Below are 18,394 nucleotides of genomic sequence, written 5' to 3'. Positions count from 1 at the left end.
CCATTCCATTCTCGACCACAGGGATTTCCTGAGTGCTAAGATGCTCCACAGAATGTACTAGAAATAGCCTGACACATAAAATGTTCGAGGCAGATTCTCCACCTTCACCTCCCTCTCAGGCACTGAGACCAGCCCACCTCCTTTCAGACTTGGATGAACAGCAGAAGAAAAACAGTAGCTAGAATTACAGGCATGAGCCACCGGCGCCCAGCACTTTTTACCATTTTTGGCGATGGAGTCTTGTGGACTTTTCTGCGAGAATGGGTCTCGCTCAGACTGTGATTGTCCAGATCTCAGGGTCCTAAGTAGCTCTTATTATGTGTGTAAGCTACTGTGGTCTGGTGGAGCCCATGTCTTTATGAAGACCTGTGAGGCAGAGACCAGTGGCTCACTCCTATAATCCTAGCTGCTCAGAAGGATGAGATCTGAAGATTCTGGTTTAGAGTCAAACTGGGCAGGAAAGTTTATGAGACGCCAATAAGTTCCAATTAACCAGCAAATAGCTGGAAGTAGAGCTATGGCTCAAGTGGCAGAGCACTAGCCTTGAGCAAAAAAAGCTCAGGGATCACCGGGTGCTAGCGGCTCATGCCTATAGTCCTAGCTACTGAGATCAGAGGACCGTGGTTCAAAGCCAAGCCCAGGCAGGGAAGTCCATGAGACTCTTACCTCCAATAAACCACCAGAAAAGTGGAAGTGGTGCTGTGACTCACGTGGTAGAGCACTAGCCTCATGAGCTGAAGAGCTGAGGGACAGCGCCCAGGCCCAGAGTTCAGGCCCCATAACTGACCAAAAAAAAAAGCTCAGGGATATAGCCCAGGCCCTATGTTCAAGCCCCAGGACCAATACCAAAAAGCAAAAAGTGAAAAGACCTTTAACCAACTAAACCTTCAGCTAAACAGTGTGGTAATGATTACAACAAGATGCATAAAGTGGGGCTGGGAAGGTGGCTCAATGGTAGAGCGCCTGTCTTGCATGTGTAAGGCCCTGGGTTCGATTTCTCAGCACCACATAAGCAAAAAGAAAAAAGCCAGAAGTGGCGCTGTGGCTCAAGTGGTAGAGCGCTAGCCTTGAGCTGAAGAGCTGAGGAACAGCGCCCAGGCCCAGAGTTCAGGCCCCATGACCAGACCAAAAAAAAAAAAGAAAAAAAGAAAATGCAGTGTGCTTCGCATACAGCACACAGGCCTTCGACACTGGCAGCATAAATAGGTTAAAAAGCTGACCCAGGCCTAGTAACCGTGCTTCCCAACACAATGTGGTTTTAGCCACAGGACAGCAGAGCACAGGACATGCCAGCAACACAGAAGAGAGGACCTTATCAGGCCAGGGCCTGGCTCATACCTCTGCGGACAGCAGGGCCATTCTCTTGTGGGGAGGCCTTCTCAGTGATGGGAGAGGGGGAGACTTCCTTCTCCACCTGCTTCTGTGCCTCACTGGCCTTCTGGGCCTGCCTGCATTTCTGGTCCAGCTGTTTGAGCTTGGCGGCACAGGCGGCCAGCCTCTCCTCCCGGGCCCGGCGCTCCTCCTCCTCTCGGCGCTTCCGAGCTCTCTCCACTGCCTCCGACATCTCGGACTGGATGAACTTCTGCCGCGGGGGCGGCTTGTCCTCCTTGTCCTCAGCGGACTGCTGTCGGAACACACTGCTCGCAGGCTTCTGCCGAGGGAGCAGAGGAGAGGCTGTGGCCAGTGAGACCAGGACAAGGGGTGGCACAGACCTGAGGCGGGCAGGTCTGGTGCTTTTGAGATTTGGCTCTCTATGTAGCTCAGGCTGGCCTGAGCTCACGATCCTCCTAACCAAGCTTTTCCCAGAGGGCTCAGACAGCAGGGGTCACCACCACACCCACACCCAGCATCTGCATTTCCATACCCAGCATCTGCATTTCCACTTTCCTCTGTCCTTGACTGTATCTGGAATGTGGTTTGGACTCATGCCAACTTTCCACACCTAATATATGTTTATAATGTGGCCAAGAAAAGGAAGCCCAGGACTGGGTCGGTGCAGATGAATAGTACACCCCAACAGTCATGAGCACAGCTCCGCCCCATGGCTGAGGCCTCAAAGGAGCCACAAACCCAATTACAAAGGGCCACAAGAAGACGGACCTTTCCTGTCAGGACAGCTTCAGAGCCAGGCACTGGTGGCTCACACCTGTAATCCTAATCTCAGGAGGCTAAGATCTGAAGGTTGCTGTTTGAAGCCAGCATGGGCAGGAAAGTTTATGAGGCTCTTATCTCCTATTAACTACCAAAAGACTGAAAGTGGAGCTGTGGCTCAAGTGGTAGAGTGCTAGCCTTGAGCAAAGAAAGCTCAGGAACTGTGCCCAGGCTCTGAGAACAAGCAGTCCCAAGACACGCACACATGCACGCACGCACGCACACAAACACACATGCACACGCACACACAAAGGAGGAACAAAGTGGCTTCAGACCAGTCTTTACATGACCATGAGAAAGCACGGGGAATAGCACTATTGGATATTTTTATCCACTTCCAAGTTTCTTACTGGTTGCCAGGTATGGGATATGCCAAGTGCCAAAAAGACAGTGAAAAAACCTGTCAGCACTGTGCTGATGGCTAGGTGAGGCAGGTACAGACAGGGCAGGCAGGGCCACCAGGGCCCCAGCGACACCCCATGCCTACTAACACAGCGGATCTGCTCACTGATGCAGTGGCCGCTGCTGTTCACTAACACAGCAGATCTGCTCACTGATGCAGTGGCCACTGCTGTTCACTAACACAGCGGATCTGATCACTGATGCAGTGGCCACTGCTGTTCACTAACACAGCGGATTTGATCACTGATGCAGTGGCCACCGCTGACCAGTAACACAGGGGGCTTGGAGGAACAGGCACACGAGGGTGGGGTAAGGACAGGACACCAGTACCAGTGACGCAGCCAGGCACTGAATCCCCCAACCCAGGGCCCACAGTACCTGGTAATCGGGGCCCGATGCCCAGCCGTGAACCTTTCTGGATGGGGGCTGAGGCTCTGGTCCCTTCCGGGGCACACGGGCTGTTCCCACAGCTTCACCCCAGTCCTTCCCTTCCTCTTGAGTACGCTTGGCGTCTGCGCTGTCTGCAGAGCTCATCGACAGCTGCCGCTGCCTTCTTGGATCCCAGCTGTTCCTAGGACGAGCAGCAGTCAGTGTTAGGTTGTCCCGACCACAAAGGCATGTCCCCAGTCCCCGGGCTCTGGAGCCACACTTCCACCCCCAGCACACCAGAACACAATGTCAGCAGAGGCACTATAGACCCATCAACGTCCCCCCAACCCCATCCTCCAGAGCAGGAAACTGAGTCTCAGAGAGGTGAGGGGAGCAGTTCTCGCAAGGATTCCTCAACAGACTTGAGACAGAGCTCAAGCCACAGCCCCATCCTGGGCCTGGGAGGGCAGGTGCTTGCCAGGAGGCCCACCATGGCCACCCTGGCAAAGCAAAGAAGAGGAGACGGCCCCACACGGCTGTCGCCAAATACAGATGCACACATGCAGGTACCAGTGCAGCCAGAGTCAGAGAGGAGTGGGCTGACACCCCTGAGACAGGCAGAGGGAGTACGAGGCAGGGGGCAGAGAGGAAGAACAAGAACGCCAGCGGCCTCTGCCTGCACTGGGGAGACATGGAGACCGCTAAAGGCTAGGGCCCATCATAAAAGACCTGTGAGCTCAGAGACTGGGCCAGGAGGTGACAGATGAAAAGACAGACCAAGACGGCCATCTCGAGGCTGCAGACCATCAAGAAAAGGAGGGGTGGAGCCAGGAAGGCCAATCATAAGTGCTGAGGTGAAAAAGACACCTAAGGGAGTTGATGGTGTGGGGCTCCCATGGCTCACGCTTGTCACGCTAGCTACTCAGGAGGCTGGGGTCTGAGGACCACTGTTCAAAGCCAGAATGGGCAGGAAAATTCGTTAGACTCTGCACTACAATTAAACATCAGAAAGCCAGAAGTGGTGCTGTGGCTCAAGTGGTAGAGCACTAGCTTTGAGCTGAAGAGCTCAGGGACAGTGCGCAGGCCCACAGTTCAAGCTCCATGACTGACCAAAAAAAAAGGGGGAGCCAGATACTGAGCAGCTCAGGGACCATGGATAAAGGGCAGGTGTGGGGAGGAGACTATGCGAGGGCTGAGAACCCCAGCATCACTGGTCACAGCCCATGAGTGCCTCCTTTAGTCCACTCGGGCTGAGACAGGAACAGAGACAGGACAGCCTGCCATACTCCTGGTCCCGTCAGGACCTTTGCTTTTGATTTCAATTCTGGTCACATCTCCTTCCAAAGACAGCACCAATACAGCATCCCTGTCCCAAATGCACCCAAAGCTTCAAGTCAGACCAGAAGCCTCCTTGAGTTCCTCTATTTCACCAGAGAGAGTAGAAAATGGTCCCCACTTCCCCCAGGAGAGGGGCGATGGTGTCAGGGGCTTTGGAGCAGAGATAGAGTAACACGAACAACTTGCAGCCCCTCTCTATAAACATGCAATTATCCAGGAGAAAACTAGGATCCGTCACAGAGCATAACTGCACAACAGAAAACAGCAATCCCGTCGGAGAAGCATGTGACCAATGTGTGCAGGACAGGAGATCCCCAGCAGGACCACGACCAGGAACAGAGAAAAACCAGTCCTGCCCATACCACCCAGCCCTCCCAACAACAAAGAGGGGGGCCACGGAGCCAGCATGGGTAATCAGGGCGCACTGCCCCCACTTCTGTACTTCCTCCATGTGCTTCCAACGTCCACAACTCTGAAAGAACTTGGATTACAGAAGCTGGGCCACGTGTGGCTTCCCAAGCCACTTAGCCACAGAGCCTTCCTGGGCATGACGCCTTTGCACCCACACACCATGGGTTGGAGATGCCCTCTGCATACATTTGAGAAATACAGCCAAGGGTGGGGGTGTCCTGAAAGTGGCGCTGTGGCTCAAGTGGTAGAGCACTCGCCTTGAGCTGAAGAGCTGAGGACAGTGCCCAGGGCCAGAGTTCAAGCCCCACGACCAAAAAACAAACAAAAAGTAGGGACATCCAGCATCACAACCCGCACAGGACCCAGGTTCAGGTCAGACACAAAGTCTGGCTCCTGCCCCTGTCCCTGCCCAGCTGCTAGGAAAACCACCAGCAATACAGCCCGGTGATGGGCACATGGCAGCTACTAGCATGGAGGCTGACATGGTGACAGGGACCCAGGCTGCCTTACCACGTGGGCCGGCCGTCCTTCACAGCATCCTCCTCCTCTTCATCATCGCTGAACTTCAGTTTCTCGGAGTAGTCCACTTCTTCATGGAGGCCTGTAACAGCAAGAGGATCAAGGAAGGAGGAGGAAAAGTGAAATTCCATATCCAGTGCCTAGCAGGCCTGCAGGGGCAGGAAGGGCAGCTCCCCGCCCAGTAGAAAGAGCGATGCAGCTTCTCAGAGGTAAGCTTTCAATCTCTGCAAGGTATTTCACAAACAGATTCCAAGGCACAGAAGAATGAACAAGTCGGGTAGGAAACACAGTCGAAACTTGCAACACACATTCCTTAGAGGGTAATTCCTACGTCCTCCTCATGTCCAGGTACTGCCACCCTAAGCAGCTCAGGTGGCATAAAGTGTCCATCAACTGATCACGAAGCACAGCAGAGAGCCAGGCAACAGAATATTATTTGGGCATATAAAATATTGGATATGGGTACATATTGTAGCATATGTATCTTTCTTGGAAAGGCTCACGTTAAATGAAAGACACTAGTCTTGACAAACCACATGCTACATGACTCCATATATGTGACCTGTCCAGAATATGAAGATCAAAAAAGATTTGCAACTGTCAGGGCAACAGGGGCCATGGGCTGGGAATGCCTGTTAACAGGACACAGATTCATTTCCAGATGATGGAAGTTCTCCAGCAATGGACAATGCTGTGGCTGCAACTTATAAATATAGGGGGAAAAGGAACTGAACTTTAGAGTTACAACTCAATTTTTTATTTTTTTTGCCAGTACTAGGGCTTGAACACAGGGTCTTGAGGCTCCCAGTTAGCATTTTCACTCTACCACTTGAGCCAACACATAGCTCCATGTCTGGCTTGTTGCTGGTTAATGGGAAATGATGGATTTGTCTGCCTGGGCTGGAGCCAAACCAAGATTCTCAGACCTCAGCCTCCTTTACATGCATGAGCAACTGGAACCTGGCTGAGCTGAACTGTAGACATCCAAGGGGTGAATTGGATACTTTAAAATGTTTAGTGAGGGGCTGGGAAGGTGGCTCAGTGGTAGAGTGCTTGCCTTGAATGCATGAGGTGCTGGGTTCGATTCCTCAGTACCACATAAGCAGAAAAAACCGGAAGTGGCACTGTGGCTCAAGTGGTAGAGCCCTAGCCTTGAGATGAAGAGCTGAGGGACAGTGCCCAGGCCCAGAGTTCAGGTTCCCCAACCAACCAAAAAAAAAAAAAGTGTAACAAAAGCCACCCAATGACAAAACATATAAGTGGCGAAAAGGGGTATTCTACCAACCACACATTGGCTACCAACAACCAGTCTCCATACCAACACAAAGCAAAGATAGAGGGAGAGTTGCACCAGCCATCTCGGGTAGAATGTAACAGCACAGGGAGACAGCAAAAGGAACACAGGTTTTCAACTGCACCTGAGATAGTCCCCAAGAGACCACATTCAGCTCACAAAACAAATCTCACTAAGCTACAGAGAACTAAAACTATATGAAATATAATCCCTGACTATCATAGAATTAGGTTAGAAACCTTATATGACCCAACAAGAGACTATCTCAGCAGACTCTACAGACACCAAAAAGAAATGAGCAAGAACATGCAGGCCACGTTAAAACCCCATTAACCAACCAAAAAAAAAAAAAAAAAAAACCCAACCTGACACAAAAGACACAATAATTAAAGGAAATGTTTGCAGAGTCTAACTTTCACTGGCGAATTTTTTTCCCCTTTGTCAGTCGTGGGGCTTCAACTGTGGGCCTGGACACTGTCCCTGAGCTCTTAAGCTCAAGGCTAGTGTTCTGCCACTTGAGCCATAGCGCCACTTCCAGTTTGCTAGTAGTTCATTGGAGATAAGTCTTACAGACTTTCTTGGCCCAGTCTGGCTTTGATCCACAATCCTCAGATCTCAGCTTCCTGAGTAACTAGGATTGCAGGCATGAGCCACTGATGCCCTGCTTCACTGCCAAATTTATTTATTTATTACTTATTAATTTATTTTGTCAGTCATGGGCTTGAACTCTGGCCCTGGGTGCTGTCCTTCAGCCCTTCCGCTCAAGGCGAGCACTCTACCACTTGAGCAGAACTTTAACATTGCCTCTCACAAATACCTGCCACAGTAAATCAAGAGAAAAAGGCATACACTGAGAAAGAGATGCAAAACTGTACTTATTTCTAAGGGACATGAGTGTCTACAAGAGAGAGTCAAACTAGCAAACTAGACAATCCATAATCAGCACACAGAAACCAAACTCCAATTATAGTAATATCTGAACACAAAATACATGGAAATAACAGTAATTAATAACAATAATATACTGTTACAAACTTTTTGGGGGGGCTGGTCGTGGGGCTTGGGTGCTATCCCTCAGCTCTTCAGCTCAAGGCTGGTGCTGCTGCTGCTCTACCACTTAGGCCACAGCACTACTTCTGGTTTTCTGGTGGTTAATTAGAGATTAAGAGTCTCATAGACTTTCCGGCCTGTGCTGGTTTTGAAGCATGACCCTCAGATGTCAGCCTCCTGAGTAGCTAGGATTACAGGCATGATCCACCAGCGCCCGGCTACAAACTACTTTTTTGAGGAGGCAGAGTCTTATTCTAGTGAGCAGGCCAGCCTCAAATGCCCGGGCTCACTCTTCTGCCCCTGCAGAAGCATGCTCACCACCATTCCTGCCCCTTTTTTGGTGGCAGTGCTGAGACTGAACCCCAGGGCCTCGGCATGCTAAAACTAAGCATATCCTCTCTCTGGCGACTACAAAGGACAGAAGCCACATAGCAGACACAACTGAGGGACTCCGACTCCCCAGGACCAAGACTGGAGGTTCAAATCCAGGCACCATTTGTTCTTACACAGCCGCCACACACCCATGCTCTGCAGACTTGCTGTAAAACCCGACAGGTCGAGGGATTCTAAATTTATATGCAGACGCAAAGAACTCTGAACCGTCATACCACAAAGAGCACAGCTGGAAAACTTAGCACCGTCTGGATTTAAGGTTTACTGAGAAGCTGTGTGTCAGACTGGGGTAAGGATGAACAGATCAGATAACAAGCAGGCCCAGACGCACAGGGCTAGCTGAGCTTTGCCAAAGCAACTGGAGGGATGGGAAGTCAACAAAAAGTACAGGAAAATCAGACATCTGTGTGGGAAAAAAGGAGAAATCAGCCTCCTCTCCTCTCTTATACCCAAAGCTGTAACATAGCAATATGTCAGGGAGTGCGTTCACCTCCAAAGTAGGCACAGACACAGCAGTGACCTTCAGATCGGGGCAGTGCCTCTCAAGGGTGAAGACCTCACCCCTGCTGACACAGGAGCAGACAGGACTGCAAGGGGAAAACACTAGTCAAGGTCTTCAATTAAAATAGAAAGAGCTAGACACCTTGGTGGCTCACACCTGTAATCCCAGCTACTCAGGAAGCTGAGATCTGAGGATTGTGGTTCAAAGCCAGCCCAGACAGGAAAGTCCATGAGACTCTTATCTCCAATTAACCACCAGAAAGCTGGAAGTGGCACTGTGGTAGAGCACTTGCCCTGAGCTAAAGAGCTGAGGGACAGCACCCAGGCCCAGAGTTCAAACCCCATGACTTATAAAAACAAAAAACAAAAAACACCTAGCTACTCAAGAGGATGAGATCTGAGAATCACAGTTCAAAGCCAGTCTGGGCAGGCAGAAAAGTCCTCAATTAACCTCTCAAAAACCAAGTGGCACTGTGGCTCAAAGTGGTAGAGAGCTAGCCTTGAGCAAAAGAGCTGAGTTCAAGCCCCATAGCCAACAAAAAAAACCACACTAAGATTCTATCTTCTGTCACATACCAGGGGCTCAAATGTGTAATACTATCTACTCAAGAGGCTGAGACTTACAGATCAAGATTCAAAGCCAGCCCACAGCCGGAAAATCCATTTGACTCTTATTTCTAATTAACCAGTAAAATGCTGAGGTGGAGCTGTGGCTGCAGCGGTAGATTACCAGCCTTGAAATAAAGTCAAAGGAGAGCACAACTCAGGTTCAAGTCCCAGTAATGGCACAAGCAGAAAAAAGGGCGGGGAAGGTGGCTTAGTAGTAGAGTGCTTGCCTAGCATGCATGAAGCCCTGGGTTCAATTCCTCAGTACCACATAAGCAGAAAAGCCCAGACATAGTGCTGTGGCTCAAGTGGTAAAGTGCTAGCCTTGAGCAAAAGAAGTTCCCAGGCCCCCGTTCAAGCTCTAGGACGGGCAAAAATTTCAAAAAAAAAAAAAAAAAATTAAGTTTAGGAATAGAACCCAGGCCCTGATTTCAAGTCCCAGCACTAGCGCGTGTGCGCACACGTGCACGTGCGCACGCGCGCGCGCACACACACACAGTTTATCATTGTAATGAAGCTTTTCATGGAGATAGAGAAAAAGAACTAGGAAAGAAAAGAACCAGCTGCAGCGAGGAACTCGGTGATCAGAGTTACTTGTGATCTCATTTCTCTTCCTATGTTTTGCTTAAAATTCCCATTGCCAAAAGATTTGTGAGACGGTCTATGTGGTGGCTAAGGCCAGTGGTCCTAGCTGGTCAGGAAATCAGGCTCACAGTATGAAGCCAGTCCAGACAAAAGTCAGCAGGCCCTGTTCTCAATGAATAAACCAGGTACAGTGGCACATGCCTATGATCCAGCAGGAAGCCCTAGGAAGGAGGATTGTAGTTCAAGCTCATGTTCCATCCCTCCCTGCTCCCCACCCCGCTAAAAAAACTAATCTCCTATCCAAAACAACAACAACAACAAAAAACCTAAAAGCAAAAAAGGGGCAGGAGGCATGGCTCAGGTATCTAAGACACTAAGTTCAAACCCAAATGCCTTCAAAAAAGTCAGGTGTGGCAGCACATTCCTACAATCACAGCACTTAGGAGGCCGAGGCAGGATGGTAGAAACTTCAAGACCAGCCTGAGCTGCATAGAGACCCTGTCTCAAAGAGAAAAAGGTAAAGAGAAATACTCTGCATACTGGGAATGTAGCTGGGTAGCAAAGCACTTGCCTAGCCTGCAAGAGGCTTTGCCTTTGAACTAATTTCTTAGTTGAGCAAGTGGCACACACTACAATCCCAGAAGTTCTTTTATGAATGACAAAAAGATTTGTCTCCGGGGTTGCTCCCCGTGGGCCGGCCCACTTTCACTGCAGCTTGGTCTGAGGAGCCGCCACCCTCCGCCGGGGTCCCACCCTCTGCCCGCCACCCACCTGCCCAGCCATCGTCTGCATCAGTGTCCAGATCATCCAGGCCCTTCAGGTTTTCTGCGTTGATGATGGTAGGCCGTGGTGCGCGCTCCACCAGCTGCCTCAGTGGACGGACCGGGCGAGTCAACCCCAGCCTTTCTTTCCTGATGAGAGGAAAGAAGGAAGGTGGTGAATTCAGTTCATGTACACGGGTGGAGGAAGACACTTCTCCAAAAGGAAGTCCCGCCCCATCAGTGCACAAAGCTTCCTTTTCCAGAAATACACAATGAATGCCTCGGAGTAAGGCTCCGCCTTGCCCTGCCCTTCTACGCTCCCTGGCAGCCCTGCTACCACCACACTCCCACTGCCCCACCTTGAGACCCCAAGCTGCCATCAGGGAACCCCCAGTCCAGCCGCCTGATCACCACTAGGCGTCTCTGCACACACTGCGGCCACAGCCTTACCCATCCGGCTCATTCATCTGGAACTGTCGGAAGGGAACCCGGGGCTCCAGGCGGAGCTGAGGAAGGGGGAAGGAGCCTCGTTCCACCGCACCCTGGTTCTCTGATGACTGCGGGGAGCACATCTGAAACACAACACCAATGAGCAGAACAGGGTTCTGGCAATCGCCCACATTCCAGGTTCTACCTAAATTTGTATTTGATTTGGCAAAGTAGAAAATGGGAAGAAGAAACAGGAAAAGCTGGGGCTCCCTAAGGGATCCAACCCCACGGCCCCCATTTCTTCCTTGCCTTAGTTGGGGAAACCTGCCTCTCCTTTTTCGGAAGAAAAAGGCTATTTTTAGCATCCAGGCATCACCAGAGACCAGAGAAAGGAGGCAGAGGCCCACTGGCACAGTAGCAGGGGCAGAAGGCAAGGTATGGGAGACTGAGGCCGGCCGGCCACCGGGGATGCGGTTTTGGGATCACATAGCCAGGCTCTGCGGGCCTCCAAGCGGCCCGAGGCATGGATAGACGCGCTCTGGAGACTTACAAAGGCAGGAAGCATGTCATGGTAAGTAGGAGGGTGGTACACATTCCCCATGAACTGTGAAGCCCCTTTGCGGACAGGCTGAGCCGGGCGGAGGGAGGGGTCCTTAGGATCGCTGGCACAGGCCGAGGAGGGGGCTCCGTCTCCCGCACTCGCGCTTCTGCTGCCCAGCTCAGTTGGGGAGGCGTTCAGAGAAGTGGCAGAAATTATGTTTCGCCCACCGCCCTCCCTCCAGCTTGTCACATCTGGAAATCGAAAGGGGATAAAAGGGAGGAGAAGGGGGAGGGAATGTATGAGGTTCCCAAGGTCACAGGACCCCTCCTTCAGCAAAAACTAGGAGTGAAAACCGCAAGAACAAAAAATCCCAAGAGGAAGAATCGCGGGGGGAGCTCTGAGGGAAGGGGGACGGGAGGAGGAGGAGGGAAGAGGGAGTAAGAGGAGGAGGAAAAGTGCAGGCCAGACATGGTGTCCTCCAACATAGAAACACACAGCCCACGGGTGGCAGAGCCCAGAGACAACGCAGCCTAGTTGACCCTGCCTGCCAGGGCATCTACACCCCCTAACACAGGGAAAGCAGAACTGTGGTACATGAGGGGGGCTTGGAAGGGACAGTTACAGGTCAACCAGCAAAACCCACAGTGGGCACTTGAAGCGGTGGGCGTGCAACAAGCAACCCTGTGCACACCGCTTCCTCTCACACACACTGGTGACAAAGACCAACTTATGCACAAGGGCAATGGGACATACCAATAACAACACACAGTAGTATAAACTGCATGGATGTACGTGTCTTTTCAAATTGTGCACAGTAGTATTTTCAGAAGTGAGCAGAGAAGAGAATGTGTGGACAGAGCCTGGGCACAAGGCAATCTACCTGCTCAAGTGGGAATGGACAGGAAGGGTGGGGTCAGATTCTTCCCGTTCACGTCATGTAGAAATGTGAAAGGGCCAGTATCGGGTGGGCACCAGTCTGCCCCTACTCTGCCTGCAGTTCTAGGCCAAATCCCCTCCTGTCCCGTGGAAGCCAGCAACATCTGACTTCCCAAGTGAGAACAGGGAGCTGGGCCTAGTTCTGTTTTTATCAGCCCTACAACACAAGTCATCTTAATTAATCCCAGGAAGATATGACTCCTGAGGCACCTGCCAGTGCAGCGCCTCCCCCTGCACCGGCGCTCTCTGTAAAGAAGCGCAGCGGGCTTGGCGTGTGCAGGACACTGGCTCAAGCCACCAGCAGCAGCAGAAGCCCTGAGACCTGAGCCCCTCAGACTTTAGGACCACAACCCAGGAGCTCATTCAGCATCCAGGGTCAAAGAAGACCCCCCCCCCACCACCTGAAGCTCACTGCACCTCCTCCACTGGCCTTCTCCACCTACATACAGCAGGCAGTGCCAGCCAGGCCTGCCCGGGCACCAGAAGAGGACTGCTCAATCAGCGCTGCACCCTGGAGACAGTGTGGCCTTCCATGTGGCCCGGGCACTTGCTAACAAGCTCCCCGTGTGGCGGGCAGGAAGCAGCAGGCTTTGGCCAGGGGAACAAGCTACAAATTCAGGCCTCTGTGTTCTCACCAGGCAGGACTGCCCATCTCAGCCATAGTAACTGGATGACAAATGGGAAGGGGACAGGCCTGGCCCATCAGAGGACAAGAAAGGCAGAGAGGAGCCCAGGGAGACAGTGCGGCCGACATGCGGGGTCGGTAGGGGGCAGCTCTGGCCTCCTGTGTGAGGCTCTGTGGACTCCACAGGAGAGGGGGTCCCGGAAGCATGCACTTACTCTGGGGGCGGAGGCTTGGTCCTGGCCCATACGACAGATCTAAGACGCCCTTTTCTTTGCCAGCCTTGTCCTGCCCTCCAGCTGCTTTCAGCGTCGGAAATTCCTCGGGAGAGAAGGATAATAGTCGGCTTGAGCCCCTTAAACCTGCCGAGAGAGACAGGAAGACACAGAGAGCCAAGTGAGGCGACCATCACCCTACCTGCTGGCCCAGCTTCCCACGGTGGCTGCCAGGCAGCCTCAAGTGTGGTGACCAGCGAGCATCCTGCCTACTGACCCAGCTCCACGCGCAGCCTGAGTGGCTCCCGTGGGCAGCAGGCAGTGTCTGAGGTAGCAGGCAGTCTCTTGGGGGCAGGAATCCGCCTTGAAAGGACCAGCTCTCCCAGCAGACCAACAGACAGACAGTCCAAGGGTGTAGGCAGGTCACAGCCCCCCAGCACATCCCTCCCCACACCCCAAAATCAGGCTGGCCACGTATGACAGGGGAGGGGGGCCCCCACGCGGCAGACAAACAGTCTGCGTCAGCCTAGAGACTGGAAGCGTGGCTCAAATAGTTCAGCACTTACATACACGCACATTCAATGTGCATACACCAAAGTACACACACACACAAACCAGCCAAGAAAGGCAGTTGCTCCCATTTGGAGCAGGTGATGCCTTGTCCCATGCCACACGTCCTTCAAAGACTGCTGCCTATCTCTCCATGCGCCTCCTCACCCACCTGCAACCCCCAGCCCTGTCACAAGCCACACATAGCTCTCCTAAACCCTGGTCCGCTTCTCTGCTCACTGTCATTCATCCTTGGTGTTACAAAGAGCAGTATGCGTGTCCTAATCTCACCCTGTCTTGCCCAGCTCTTAGCATGAGACTCAGCCATGGCTTCCAGATAAACAGACCTAAGGCTCAAACTAACTTTCTCTCCCTTCCTTCCCCCCCCCCCCCCCCCCAGTCATCTGGGCCTGGTGCTCAAGGCAAGCGCTCTACCACTTGAGCCACAGCGCAACTTCTGGTTTTCTGGTGGTTAATTGGAGATAAGAATCTCATGTACTTTCCTGCCTGGGTTGGCTTTGAACTGCAATCCTCAGATCTCAGCCTCCTGAGTAGCTAAGATTACAGGCGTGAGCCACCAGCACCCAACTTAAACTAACCTTTGTCTGAGCTATGTAGCCATGCCAGGCCCTAGGAACCTAGAACAACATGACATCACAGCACACTCCCACGGGGAGGCCCTGCTCCTTCACAGGGCCACATCTCCCCTAGGTCTTCAGCACTTTGGCACAGGCAAGGTGGACTGAGGCAGACTGGCCACACTGCCCTGCTAGACTTAGACTGCAGGGCTGTGAGGGTCGAGGTGAGACCAGCAACTGGGTGACAACTAGATACAGCTCACAGACCAATGCTACAAGGAACCCCATGCTCTGCTCTGCAGAGGGGACCTCGAATTGGCAGAGTTGACTCATGATGTTACAAGACATTGGTAAAAATAACATGAGGACTGAAGGTCTGGTTCTAGTGACAGAACACCAGCCATGAGCAGAAAAACCTAAACAAGAGAGAAAAAGTCCTGAGTTCAAGACCCAAAGCTGACCGTTTGCATACACATGTACACACATACCCGAAGCAAGGTGCTATGACTCACGCCTGTAATCCTAGCTACTCAGGAGACTGAGATCTGAGGATCACAGTTCAAAGCCAGCTGGGACTAAAAAGTCCTCATGAGACTCTTATGTCCAATTAACTGCCAGAAAACCACAAGTAGAGCTATGGCTCAAAGTGGTAGAGCAAAACAAGCTCAGGGACAGCACATTCAGAGCCTGAGTTCAAGCCCCTTGGCCAACAACAACAAAAAGTAGAAATATAAAGAGGTGTCAGTAAAAGCACAATAGGTTACGTGCAGTTAAAAAACAAACATAAGAAATGTACTCATTACCTTGCCCATGTAACTGCAACCCCTCTGTACAGTATTTTCTCTCTCTCACACACACACACACACACACACACACACACACACATAAGTGAACACTGGTGACTCACGCCTGTAATCCTAGCTACCCAGGAGGCTGAGATCTGAGGATCCTAGTTCAAAGCCAGCCCGGGCAGGAATGTCCGTAAGACTCTTATCTCCAATTAACCACCAGAAAACCAGAAGTGGCACTGTGGCTCAAGTGGTAGAGTACTGCCTTGAACAAAAAAAGCTCAGGACAGTGCATAGGTCCTGAGTTTAGACCCCATGACTGACCAAAAAAAAAAAAGCTCAGGGACAGCACCCAGGCCTTGCGTTCAAGTTCCAGGACTAGCATCCTACCCCCACCAAAAAACAAAACAAAACAAAACACCAGTGTTCAGGCTAGGAATGTGGCTCAGTGGTAGAGTACTTGTCCAGCATTCATGAAGCCCTGGGTTTGATTCCTCAGTACCACAAAAAAAAAAAAAAAAAAAGCCAGAAGTAGTTCTGGGGCTCACGTGGTAGAGTGTGCTAGCCTTGAGCAAAAGAAGCTCAGGGACAGTGCTCATGCTCTGAGTTCAAGCCCCAAAACTAGCAAAATAAACAAAATTAAACAAAAACTGTGTTCAATACACTCATCTGTCCCCTTTTGCTTCAACAACTGTGAAGTTATCATTACAAGCATGGATCAAACTTACCCTCCAGAGACAAAGTTAACTCACAACCTCATACCCAAACACTACCAGCTGTGGGTGTGGCTCAAGTGGTAGAGCACCTGTCTAGCAACAGAGAGCACTGAGTTCAAACAAATCAAACACTGTACTACTCCCAGGGCCTCAGCATAGCTTGATCCAAGGCTCTGCACTCTCCCCCAGCCCTGCACTCTGCCGCTCTGCCCTGAGCAGCAGGCAAGATGGTCAGCCAGGCCAGGCACAGAGGGAGCTGCGGGGGGTGGGGCTGGACCACAGCCTGAGCCAAGGCTCTGCGGCTCATCATCCCAGGCCACCTGATTTAAGTAGAACAGAACAAAAGATCGTTTTCTTGCTGGGCACCAGTGGCTCAAACCTATAATCCTAGCTACTCAGGAAGCTGAAATCTGAGGATCATCGTTCAAAGCCAGCCCAGGCAGGAAACTCAGTGAAACTCTTATCTCCAATAAACCACCAGAAAAACGGAAGTGGTGCTGTAGCTCAAGTGGTAGAGTGCTAGCCTTGAGCTGAAGAGCTGAGGGACAGCACCCAGGCCCAGAGTTCAAGCCCCACGACTGACCAAAAAAAAAAAAAAATTTGCCTTCTTTCTACCACTACAGGAAAGGCACCTGATCCCCTAAGCTGGGCCTAGACTGGCAAGCCTGTTTTGGGGGCTCTGGGACCCTACTGGGCCCCCATGTTGCAGTGGGGGGTTTATTGCTGTGCTGAGTGACTGTTTTCTAAATGAAGTCTGATTTGTGATAGGTGATACCATCACATGGTCCAGGGTACAATGTGACACATTCCTCCCACCCTGTATGTCTGCCGGCTCCCAATGCCCTCAAAAAGCGCATGGCTCTCCTGCCTGCATGCAGAGGCTTCTTTAAGCCTTTTGTGGAACTGTCTTTTACACCATCGGTGGTGAAGTACACACACCCTGACACCAGCTCACTAAGCCTATTCCGGAGACCTTGCCACAGCAGTAGCAGAGTTTGGCTTTTTGTAATTTCCGAATTAGATTTCCTTCCAATACCAGATGGACCTCATGGTCCAAGAGAGTGTTTCTAACGCTCCACCAACAGAGGTCACGTCACACCCGGGGGGGGCGGGGGGGGGTGCCGCGCGCGCCCAAGCCAAGTATTAACTTAGGGGAGGCTTTCTTCCAGTGGAATGCAGGGTGGGGGACAGCGCCAAACCCCACAAGGGTATTCCAACAGATAATGGCCTGGTTTTGAATCCTTGTAATTCTTTTTTTCTGTTTTTTGAGATGAGGGAGGTCTCTGTGGCCTGGGCGCAAAGGCACTGGCCCTCCAAGTGGCCAGCACTACAGACGGGGACCCCCACACCACTTCGTGACTCCTTTCTAATGAAACTTACTATTCTGATTAGACCCACAGCCTACAGTTCAGTGACTGTTCTTTATGAAGCACGGGTCTCCAAGCCTCCTGCCTGCTCGTCCATCCTCCTGAAGACTGGGAACAGCATGCACTATTCTCACAAGCAGGGGCCAGGGCTAACTGCCCTGCCAGGGGCGACACCATGTGCCTTCCACAGAGTGCCTGCGGCCTGTCACTGTGCCACTGCCGGGCACCGCACCTGCGGCTCCCTAGGAGGCCCTGGAGCCCTGACAGCAAGCACTGACCCAGCATTTCCCCAAGACTGGAGCCTTCTACCAGAGCCATTCCCACCCAGAGGCATAGCCTCATCGAGAGGCCAATTCAATACGGAAGTCAAGGACTGGCTGGCAGGAAAAACAAAGGCAGAGGATGGCACCAGCACAGGGAGCAAAGGGTACAAAGCCTGCTGCTTCACCAAAGGAGCAACTGAGGACTTTTGCCAGTTTATTACTCTGAAATGACGCCATGCCATCAACCTCCTTGCCAGCCGCCTCCCCACTCCAGCCTCCCATCCCCCTGCTCCTTGGCCCCTCAGAGCTGCCCCTGAACCCAAACAAACCTTTTAAACCAAAGAGCCAACAGCCTCGCAGAATCAGTGTCCCTGCCACCGCAGACACACCAGAAAGAATACTCAAGGGACACCAGGGTTTCTAGTTCCCCAACAGGAACTGTAGGAAGAGGACCTGCCCCGCCCCGCCCTGTCCTGCCTGCCTCTGCCCCTCCCAGACCACAAGCCCCACTCACCACCTTCGTGTCCTACTGGCTTTCCATTCAGCTGTGCCCATGACTTTGGTCCACCTGGCACTGAATTTGTATTCTGAAAGAGGACAATGAGGAAATCCGGTCAGTCCGCTGTCCCCGTGTGCTCTTGGGAACTGGGTTCTGAGAGGCAGGGGTGCGGCTCTGGGATAGACCACCTGCCTCCCAGTCTGTGCGGAGCCCCTGGCTCTATCCCCAGCTGGGGCAGTGGGGTGGGGGAGACACACTTGCAGTGCTACCGGCGGCCATGCCTCAGACAACAGCCCTGTGCAGGTGGAGCAGCAGCTGCGTCCTGGCAGCAGCTAAGTGCTGGAGCCTGCTACCCACCCCTCACCCCCACCTTCCCACCCCCCCCCCCCCAGGCAGCACCCTGCACCAGGGGCTGCCAGGCGCTCAGGAAAGAGCACGGCAGGCACTGCAAGGCTCAAAGCACACCTGCCTTCTGTGATGCTATCAGGGCGACCGAGCCCACTACAGCCAT

General features: G+C 52.2%; 1 protein-coding gene across 8 annotated transcripts in view; it reads right to left on the bottom strand.

Moving 5' to 3' along the window:
• Prrc2b (proline rich coiled-coil 2B) overlaps positions 1-18,394 on the bottom strand; it is an 85,258-nt gene that overhangs the window by 30,443 nt on the left and 36,421 nt on the right. For 7 of the 8 annotated variants that reach the window (XR_006147646.1, XM_042680905.1, XM_042680909.1 and 4 more), the window contains exons 5-12: positions 17,899-17,971; positions 13,127-13,270; positions 11,360-11,601; positions 10,831-10,952; positions 10,391-10,530; positions 5,182-5,272; positions 2,932-3,124; positions 1,339-1,651 (exon numbers count right to left, since the gene is read on the bottom strand). Coding sequence is in view for 7 of the 8 variants with exons in the window: in XM_042680905.1 (XP_042536839.1) it covers positions 1,339-1,651; positions 2,932-3,124; positions 5,182-5,272; positions 10,391-10,530; positions 10,831-10,952; positions 11,360-11,601; positions 13,127-13,270; positions 17,899-17,971 (1,318 nt within the window). In the remaining variant the exon portion in view is untranslated. The remainder of the gene's footprint in view (positions 1-1,338; positions 1,652-2,931; positions 3,125-5,181; positions 5,273-10,390; positions 10,531-10,830; positions 10,953-11,359; positions 11,602-13,126; positions 13,271-17,898; positions 17,972-18,394) is intronic. The other variant, XM_042680908.1, reaches the window with a different exon arrangement.

This window comes from Dipodomys spectabilis, unplaced genomic scaffold (genome assembly GCF_019054845.1).
Source record: "Dipodomys spectabilis isolate Male_0828 unplaced genomic scaffold, ASM1905484v1 ptg000067l, whole genome shotgun sequence".
NCBI lineage: Eukaryota > Metazoa > Chordata > Mammalia > Rodentia > Heteromyidae > Dipodomys > Dipodomys spectabilis.
The sequence above is the reverse complement of the archived record's forward strand: the minus strand, read 5'-3'. Positions and strand labels throughout refer to the sequence as shown.